The sequence below is a fragment of the Alexandromys fortis genome, unplaced genomic scaffold (genome assembly GCF_014885135.2).
Source record: "Alexandromys fortis isolate MF-2015 unplaced genomic scaffold, M_Fortis_MF-2015_v1.1 scaffold_1, whole genome shotgun sequence".
In the NCBI taxonomy this organism is placed as follows: Eukaryota; Metazoa; Chordata; class Mammalia; order Rodentia; family Cricetidae; genus Alexandromys; species Alexandromys fortis.
The window spans coordinates 13,648,952-13,659,218 of NW_026067927.1; the positions used below are offsets into that span (position 1 = coordinate 13,648,952).

At 44.5% G+C, this 10,267-nt stretch overlaps 1 protein-coding gene across 2 annotated transcripts in view; it reads right to left on the bottom strand.

Annotated features, from left to right (window-relative positions):
* Window positions 1-1,914: 1,914 nt before the first annotated feature.
* The window catches only part of Lrrc36 (leucine rich repeat containing 36), a 55,674-nt gene continuing 47,321 nt past the window's right edge, over window positions 1,915-10,267 (bottom strand). For both annotated transcript variants that reach the window (XM_050144408.1, XM_050144407.1), the window contains exons 11-14: window positions 8,637-8,782; window positions 7,612-7,735; window positions 5,020-5,134; window positions 1,915-2,257 (exon numbers count right to left, since the gene is read on the bottom strand). In XM_050144408.1, the coding sequence (XP_050000365.1) occupies window positions 2,032-2,257; window positions 5,020-5,134; window positions 7,612-7,735; window positions 8,637-8,782 (611 nt within the window). In that variant the 3' untranslated portion in view covers window positions 1,915-2,031. The remainder of the gene's footprint in view (window positions 2,258-5,019; window positions 5,135-7,611; window positions 7,736-8,636; window positions 8,783-10,267) is intronic.

Here is a 10,267-nt window from a genome sequence, read left to right on the forward strand (position 1 = left end):
TCAAGCTCTGCCAAACATGTAGGGATGAGAGATGCAGACAAATGGTGTGGGATGGACAGGGACAAAGGTCGGCTGGAAAGCAGAGGGCACAGGCTGGCACCTGCTTCCCCGTTGCCAGAGGTTGGCTCCTCACTGGGCTGTCCCTATTCTCTCAAGCTACCTGGGTAGGGTTTCAGCTTCTTCCTCCCCAGCAGTAAAGGAGTGGTCCCTTCATCTAGCCTGGGAAATCTGTTTGGATTGCAAGCTTTCCCACAGTGAGTGTTGTGGGATCTGTAAATCCTTCCAGCTCCCACTTACTGAGAGCTCCTCACAGCAAATGGGTCCACCTGTGTCCATACCTGGTCTCACTCTCAGCTAGAGCTGCGGGCGGGGGGCGGGGGCAGCCTGTTCATTTCTGTGAGTGGTGGAATGACTTGGAGGGAGGTAGGGAGAGAGAGGGGGGGGAGGGAGGAAGGGAGAGAGGGAGGGAGGAAGGGAGGGAGGGAGGGAGGAAGAGAGGGAGGGAGGGAGTGCTCTCTCAGCAGACGCTGGGCTGCCACCCTTAGATGATCACACTAGAGGCAGGGAGTGGAGGGGGGGGACAAGAACTATGGGATTTGCCCATGATGGTCTGCATAGTAGATTAGTTTGCACCCTGAGTTGTGTTTCTAAAATGTGACAACCCAGACATTCCCCTCTCTGTGTGAGCCGTAAGCTCTATGGAGTTTTCTTCATGGGACAAGGAGAAGATGGTCCTTGTGGAGCATGCACACAAAAAAATTTTGGCTCCTTTTGAAAAGCCAGATAAACCCAAATGTCTGTGGATTTATTTCTAATTCAGAAACATGGGGGCTTCACAGCAGTGAGTTAGCAGTGAGGTTCCTTCCCTGCATGGCATCTGAGTAGGAACATGAGACAGTGTCTCCGTCCCCTGCCTCCCTTCCTGACAGGATCAACAGGTGAAGAGGTCTGAGAGCGTTTGTTTCCTGGCAACATTAGCTGCTCTGGAGAAAGCTGACACAGAAGTAGACCCACTGAGGTTTAAGATCCCTGATTAACCAGGATCAAAGTATGTATACTCCTCACGTGTGAAGTGGACACTGAACCCAGGCACGCTCACGAGCCGAGTGAGGTGGGCCTGTTTCTGTTGCTTCTGCTGTCCAGCTCCTTTGTGCTTAGGCCAGTTCTATTTCACTGTAACCCAGTCTCCTTAGAGAGGAAGCCTTTTAAATGCAAGCCTTACTCTTCTGTTCCTTAGTGGAAAGTCCGCAAGGAGCCATGCAGCTAAGTTCCTCTGCCCTCCGCAGCATTGGAGACACGTCACTCTGTGACACAGCACAGCTGCTATTTTCCTGTTCTTGTCCTTGGTCCTATGCTTTGCCTAATAACTGTTCATTCCCAGGTCTCGGGTGACTGTCCTCTGGGGACATCTTCCTGACATTACACTCTCCAGGCTAGGACTGGTGGATGTCCTATCATACATTCTTAGGGTACCATGTCCCACTTCTGTCCCTGACCCATGATCCCTGATTCCTCAAGGGTCACCAGACTCTGCATTTCTAGTTTAGAAGGCTCTCCATCATCTCCCTGAAACCATCCTAATCTGCAAGCTCTTCTTCCAAGCTCTCATTAGACCATCATGTGAGTCTTACCAGGCTGTGGGCTCCTCCAGAGTGGATACCTTTGCACCATGGCAGAGGAGACTCCAACGTTTCAGAGTCTCTGGAATTCATCTAACACAAAAGACATTGACAGATGTCCTTTTGTAATTTCCTGCCACAGCCTCAAAGGACACTGAAAAGTATCCTCTGTTTTTACTTTTCTGACATTTTTAATCAAATGTTTCTGTGTGAAATGGTGTCTAACAATCTGTGTGGGCAGAAGGAAAGAATGACCAAACAGGAGGAAACAAACAGAAAAATAAAAGAGGGACAATATAGTCATAAAAGTTTTTTTCTTAATCTTTGGGGTAAACACCACTACCCAACACCGTGACATTGGCACCGAGAGCCCTCCATGGCTGGAAGGGAGCTGGTGGTGAGGGTTTCAGGGCTAGCTCCACAAACTAGGCTCGGGAGCAGCTTCTGAGACACTCTGTATTAGATACTGACCCGTGTCGTGTGCCATTGGTGAGGAGGAAGACAGCGTGCTTTTCCCAAAGGGCGACGATCTCCCCAAAGGATGACTTTTCTCGGGAGGCAGGAGCGATTTCCCGGAATAACCTTTTTGTTCTTTATTCAGCTGCTGCAGCAGATACTCATTAGTTACCACCAGGGATCTGAGGCCCAGGGGAAAAGGCAGTCATGAAATCACAAAAGCAAAGTAGATGCCATTCAGGTCTGAAATGACTTCTAAAGACAAATACACAATGAAGTAACATCTTTCAATAGAACTGTCCAATTTATGAGTGGATTATCTTAAAGCAGACCTACAGTTCCTTTGTTACAATTCATGTGACTGTGTTCAGATTGACTGGGGCAATTATATTTCACATTTTATGGAGCGGTTTGTCCATTCTTTTCTTGATGAGAAGTAGAAGCACTAGGGCTCCGGCTCCTATCAGGCCCAGCAATTCCCACTCACGAATCATTGCTTCTTTTATTAGTTTGCCTCTGTAGCTAACTAACAGTACAAGCCACTACTGCATTCTTGGACTCTGAATTACCACACAACACTAAAAGCCAAAAGATGATGTATACAAAAGATGATGGCTCACACCTTTAATCCCAGCCAGGAGGCAGAGGCAGGCGGATCTCTGAGTTTGAGACCAGCTTGATCTATATAGTAAACTCCAGGAGATCCAGGGCTATGTAGAGAGACCCTGTCTCAAAAAAAAAATTATACCCATAGTATTAATTACAGCACTATTTTGTTTTCAGGGATTGGAGGTGGGAACTGACCTTGAGCACCTCACACTTGCTAAGTACACACACACCTCAGCTCATACTGGACTATTTTTTGCAGTCAAATATTGTTCATCTAACTGGTAATTTTATAATAGAGGAATTTTTTTTCTTTCTTGAAACAGGGTTTCTCTGTGGTTTTGGAGCCTGTCCTGGAACTCTAGTAGACCAGGCTGGCCTCGAACTCACAGAGATCTGCCTGCCTCTGCCTCCCGAGTGCTGGGATTAAAGGCGTGCGCCACCATCGCCCGGCTAGCCCTTGTCTTGTGTGTTTGTTGGTTGTTTTTTTTAATTTTTTGTTTGTTTGTTTTTGTTTTGGGGATAGAGTTTCTCTGTATACCCCTGGCTGTCCTGGCCAGTCTGGTCTACAAAGTGAGTTCCAGGACAGGCTCCAAACCTACAGAGAAACCCTGTCTTGAAAAACCACTGCCCTGTGTGAACTGATTTTTTAAGGTAAAAATGTTGGGTCAATGCGATGGCTTAGTGGATAAAGATGCTGTAATTATGCTAGACGACCTGAATCTGACCGCTGGGACCTTCATGGTAGAGGGAAAGAAGCAACCCTGTACACTAACTTCCACCCACAGTCTAGCATATTCAATCCTTCCTCCCTTTCCCAATAAATAAATAGCTTACAATGTTAAAGCAGGCCTGGAGAGGGGGCTCACAGAGCACTGCTCGTCCAGAGGACTGCAGTCAGTTCCCAGCACCACACGGTGGCTCCCAACATCAGTAACTCCAGCTCCAGGGGTCCTGGAACCCTCTTCCCGCTTCCATGAGTATATGGCACACAGACATGCAAAGCGCACATAGGCTGAGACTATGACACTTTTAAAGTTAAAGATTAGAGTGAATATAAAAAGTAACACCTTTTTATAAAAGTTGAGCAGATAACAGCACCAGCAGAGTCTGCAGTGGCAGAAGGCTGGTGAGGGAAGGAAATGGCTAGATACTTCTCAATCTTATTTATGGATTTGACTTTAAGATGACATAAATGTTTAATAAAACTATACAAACAAACCAAAATATTTCCCTAAGAACCAAAGTAAAAATGAAATAAACAAGTTGAGTGATTTAGGAAAACAGAGTTGTTTCAAGTTAATCTGAGATAGGTATTTTGAGTGTTCATCCCTTAGAGGAGACGCTCTAACGCCAGCGTGGGCCCCAGACCAGCAGCTACAGCACAGACGGGGAATATCAGAAACACAAATACTCAAGCTCGGAGCCTACAGTGCCAATCAGAATTCTGGGCTGGAGCCTAGCAATCTGCATTTCAGCAAATCAACAAATCCTTCCTGTAATTCCAATGCAGAACCATGACTTTGACCTTTCTTTACTCTTCAAAGCTTGAAATAGTTATAAAGAGTTTTGTTGTTGCTTGTTCTTTTTTTTTTTTTTTAAATAGAGTCTCAGATAGTATAGGCTAGCATTAAACTCACTATGTAGCCAAGGCTGACCATCCTACTACCACAAGCACAGGGGTTATAGCCATGTCCTACCATACCCAAGTGAAAAGTTATGGGGTGGTTTGTTGTTATTGTTGCTTGTTTTAAGCTATCCAGAAAGGGCCTGGATCTGACCCTCTGGTTTTAATGCTACTCTACTGAAAATCAGTGATGAGGTCTGAGTTTGAACGTAGGGGGATTGGTTATTTAAACAGCAGTGAAAGTTCTAACTGCGGGTTGCCTTAAGCCCCTCCCCCAACCCATCAGGAGGTGCTCTCTATGAAGAGGCTGACACAGGGCTACTTTGGATTCTTTCCCTATTACTCCCTACTGAGTGCTCTTAGTGAGTCTTCTGTGCTCAATAGCAAACAGGCACTTTCCAGAGGAGCCAGATGACTGATCTGAGGGGTATGTAATGACCAAAACAATTGGCTGACCCCAAAGTCCCTTTGTAGCCATTGAAAAACTAACTGCTGAGTAGTCTCAACCCACCAGTGCCAACCAAAGGGTTGTCCCTGGTGTATAAAGGCAGTACTAAAAGCTGTCCTTTGATCTCTGAGCTAACGTGGCCTAGCACAGGAGATTTCCATACACTCATTTACACAGGTGTAGAGTCTAGTTTCCAAGAAAAGCAGAGCAGATAAAGAGAAGTGAACACAGGCTCTGAAGCCAGCCAGTCAGACCGCTCCTACCTCTGACTCTCATGGAGAAGAGCAACTGTCTCCTCCAGCCTTTTCAGCTGAGTCAGCTCCTGGTTCAGGCAAGCCACCTGTAGGGTCAGCTGTTGGTTCCTGCGCAGAAGATCATCTACAAAGGGTACAGCAGCCAGGAGTGAGCAGGACTCCAAGCTCACCTTCAGTAGAGCTCAAGTACTTGGGACCGTCTCAACCAGCCCCCACCCTTCCCAGTACTTCCTGCCACCTGCCATTCATCATTTCCTCCCTTGGAGACAGGAGTTATTTGGCAGGAATACGGCATTTGGTGACAGACCTGAATTACAGCTCAGCCAAGTACAGTTAGACATATTAGACCAGCCTTTGAGTTTCACCAGAGCCCACAGGACCACCACGAGGTTCCAGTGACACACCTGCCCTCACTGCTGGACCCAGGAAACAATACTCAATCTCCTGCATTCTACATTTTGGTTGGGAAACTTGAGCCTTTTCTCCCTACCAAGTTTGTGGAAACATCTAGAACTGTGTCAATCTGCAAGATTTTCAAGCTGTAATATCTCAGTGATAGCCAAGACAGTTACACCTGCCTCTCCAAATACTCTACCACTGCCGACAGTCATGAGGTAGGCAAAAAAGGCACAGGAACTCTGGTCCTATAGGAGCCAGTTTTCTAGAATACCACTTTGCAAATGCTAATATGCTTACCAATCGCCTGGGATTCTATTAAAAATAGATTCTGATTCAGTAGGCCCTTGGAGAGGCCAATACTCCCTTGCCTAACAAGCTCCCAGGTGATGCTACCATGGATCATGTTTTTAGTGGCAAGGTCTGGAAGGTGGAAAACAGGACTGCTCTAAGTTCACTAACCCCCGGGAGCTACCGTACAGAACCGGCGTGTGTGACTGAACAAAAGGATTATTTTTGAAGTAGGTGGGAGGAGACGGATGACCATTTCATCTGTGTTTTGTATTGGGCTGAGTTTTAACAGTGGCGGCTCAATGCTTCCATGTCAAGTTTCTCATAGCAATATGAGTGCCTGTATTTACTTACAAAAATTGAGCCAGAGGTTTGAAGTAGAGGGTAGATTTTATTTATTTTTTGTTTTAACAGGAACTGGTCTGGAACTTGCTCTGTAGACCAGGTTGGCCTTGAACTCAGAGATCCACCTGCCTCTGCCTTCGAGTACTGGCAGTAAAGGGGGGCGCCACCTCAGCCTAAAGGCAAGCTTAAAAGGTAGCATTTGCTATGTGGGAGGAGGAGGCAGGTGGATCTCTGAGTTCACGACCAGCCTGGTCTACAGAGTGAGTTCTAGGGCAGCCAGGGCTACACAGAGAAACCCTGTCTCAAAAAACAAACAAACAAAAGTAGTATTTACAGAGACAGAGTGAGAAGGGAGCACAAACACGTGACTGATGTGATTATCAAAACCACATTTCTCAAGAGAGGTTTAGCAATGTGTAAGAAAAACCTCAAAAAATGTCTATGCCCTTTGGCTTTTCCTAGGAAAACAATCTGAAATGTACACACTTGTATACATTTGTACACAAATGTAGACGTGTACTTTTGTGCGGCAGCTTTTGACAGCAGCATTATTTATAATATAATATAATAGCATATGTATCAGGAGTCCTAGTCCCATCACCAGGGAAGAAAGGTGGTCTCTGAGAAACGATTTCATTCTAGGCTTTCTTCTGCCTTAGGTCTTTCTTTCGAATAGTCAGAATCTCTTTAGAATTATCAACTTTCTCTCCATATTATACTTAAACAGTCACTGTTGTAATCAAATGCAACTTTATAGTTATTAAATATTGGAAACAACAATATGGTGTTTGCTAGAAAAATGAGGGCTACAGGCAACATTGTGGGAGCTGCCTATGCCATTAAGTTAGGGTGTAGTAATAGGTCTATGGCTACCTGGGGTACAGAGGGGAAAATGACTACACAAGTATGTAAGGGAACTTTCTGGAGTTATAGAAATGTTTTAGATTTTCATTAGAGTAAGTTTAAGATGAATATATTGTGTTGTATTAAGTTATCCTGAAAAAAATCAGGGTATAGCTAGGTGGTGGTGGTGCACACCTTTAATCCCTGCAGAGGCAGGTGAATCTCTGTGAGTGAGTTTGAGACCAGCCTGGTCTACAAAGTGAGTTCCAGGATAGCCAAAGCTGTTACATAGAGAAAAAAAAATCAGGGTATAGTTTAAAATTTTGAGTTGAATGTTTATCATATGGAGGTAAACCGGAAGAAAGAATTCATAAATACTGATGGTAGTCATTGCTGGGTCATGGGTCTGTATTTTCTCCTGCTGTAATGATTTAAAAACAACATTCATGTATGTTTTACATGAACACAGCGTTTCATTTGGTAATTCAAAGACATCTGCACTACAATTCTCTGAAGCAAAGCGAGGGACTTTGCCTGGATTAGATTCTCTAGCACCACAAAAATAAATAACTCTCTGAGGTAAGATTACAATTTCTACTATTTCCTAAGGAAAAATAATGGCCAAGGAGAACCAAAGGCAGCCATGAGAGTTTTGGTTGCCGACGTTCATTAAACAGGCCATTTAGCAACAACTGGGCAACCTCACACATGGCTTTTCTAACTTACCGTGTGAATGAGACGGGTGCCCACTCACAACTGAGGCGGCAGCACCTCCCTCCAACTGCTGAATTTTTTCTGACAAAATCACGTTTTCCTCCAGCACTTTGACCAGTTTTTGCTTCAAATTTTCCTTTAGACCAGAAAACAAGACATCAATGTGTTAAGAATCTGAGTTTTTAGTAGTGCCATTTCCCCTTGTGACGGACTGAATGGAAAGGTGCAGCTGTGAGACCTCACTAGAAATTCAGTTCATGGGCAAACACAGTCCTAGGGTGGCATTCAAACTGATCAATGTAAAATCTTTTTTTTTTGTTTGTTTGTTTTTTGAGACAGGATTTCTCTGTGAACCAGCCTTGGCTCTTTGGGGAACTCGATCCCTGGAACAAACTGACCCTGAACTCACAGAGGTCGGCTTGCCTCAGCCTCCCGAATGCTGGGATTTAAAGGCGAGCGCCACCACCTTCTGTCCAGTCTTTCTTGCCAGTAATTTGCAATTCTTGCTGAACACTGGTAGGTTTGCAAGGGGCTGGCATTCTGAGTCATCAACTGAAGTTTCTGAAAATGCACTGAAGCTAAGAAAAGGGAAACTTGAAAGAGTTTCTTCATCTTCTCCCGAATCCAGCAGCCAGATACTCAAATATGGTGCTGGTCCTAGACTCTCTGCTCCATCAGAAGGGAGAAGGATGGCATTTGCCTTCCATCATTGGATCACACCATGGCCTTCATCAGAGCGGTGTTATACACTTTTACTCTAGAGTTTTCGTCTTGCTCTCCTCCTTGCCCTTTCACGTTTCCTTAGGACGTTGGGATTTGGACTAGAATGAAGGAGTCACCCCTGAAGGCTTCATGTTGTTCCCATCCTAATGAGTTCCGTATTCCTGATTGTTCTGCCTGACTTTTTCACATTTGGGTTCTGCAGTTTCTAAATGTCTACAGTAGTTATGCTCCTTGGGGCCCTGGGCCATCCTAGTCAGGATGTTATGTCTTTTCTAGTGAAGGAAGAGGAGGAGAGAAAGATGAGGGAGCCATACCACGTCATTAGGAACCAGCTGCTCCACTTCCTTTAGCTCACTCTCCCTCCAGCGGAAGGCTTTCCCTGCCTTGTCTTCAAGCTGGGCGCGACACTGCTGAGGGGGTGCGGGCACAACCAAAGACAGAAGCAAATCTCTGGCAGGACCTGCCAAAAATTCAGGTTGGGCACATGGGCTAATCTTAAAAACTAAAGCACAGAATTTCAAGTCAGTAACGGCCAGGTCTGTATCTAAACATCGCCTTTTGAAGTGAGTTTTAAGTGGCTGTAAGAGGCGTTGTGCCCTGAATCCTCTGTGAAGGATACACACAGCCCTTCCTGTTTGCACTGGTCCAGAGATTCTGCTCCGGGTGTGTGGGAGGGGTGATTTCCTACAAAATGGCAACAATGGGTCAACATAGGAAGGAAGGCAGATTCTTTCTCCTCTATGTCCCTTTAGAATTAAAAAATTACCATATTAATTATTTATAATAATGGGTTTATCGTGACAGTTTTATATATACACACAACATTTTATTATATTCATACATATTAATTGCCCTCTCGTCCTCGTCCCATATAATTTTTTAATTAAAAAATTTGGTGTGGGGGCTGGAGAGATGGCTCAGCAGTTAAGAGTATTTGTTGTTCTTGCAGAGGACCAGAGTTCAGTTTTCCGCACCCACGTCAGGTGGTTCACAGCCTCTTGTAACTCCAGCTTCAGGGCACCTGACACTCTCTTCCGGCCTCTGGGCACCCACATACACATGCAGACACCGAGTACACACGCTGAAACTAAGGCCTTTCAGGAAATGGGATGTGACTAGTGCGAGCCAGGCAGGTGTTCTACCACTGGGCTAGATACCCTCAGCCCTTATAAATTAAAAATAATTTTTACAGCCAAAACAACTCTCAAGGTTCTCATTTTTACTTAAAGCTTTACTAAAAAGCAAAAGTTCCTTGAATTTTTTCTCTATTAAACAACAAATAAACACCTGGAACTAACATTCATAAAACTATTTGCCCCATGTCCCTAAAAGGTATTCCCTAAAAAGGGCCCAAGGCATTTACTCATTTCATTATTTTACATCACCATTTCAATAGTTTTTGCAAAATTCTGATAATCAAACCTAATTTCTGCTGTATTCATTACTGGCACTTCCAAAGGACCATAACATAATTTTGCAATTATTAATATAACTACTCTCAATTACATATATCTGATCATGCAGTATATTAGCAAAGATGACACATGAGCTCACACACCATAGGAAGGGGAAAACAATTGCTACAAAACAACTTGCAAAATGATTTAAATAGGGAAGACAAATGTAACAAAATAAAAATTTGGTCCGGCTGTGGTGGGGCATGCCTTTAATCCCAGCACTTGGGAGGCAGAGGCAGGCGGAATAGCCAGAACCTGGAAACAACCTAGATGCCCTTCAATTGAAGAATGGATGAAGAAGGTATGGAATATATACATATTAGAGTACTACTCAGCAGTAAAAAACAAGGACTTCTTAAAGTTTGCAGGCAAATGGATGGAAATAGAAAACACTATCCCAAGTGAGGTAAGCCAGACCCAAAAAGAGGAACATGGGATGTACTCACTCATATTTGGTTTCTAGCCATAAATAAAGGACATTGAGCCTA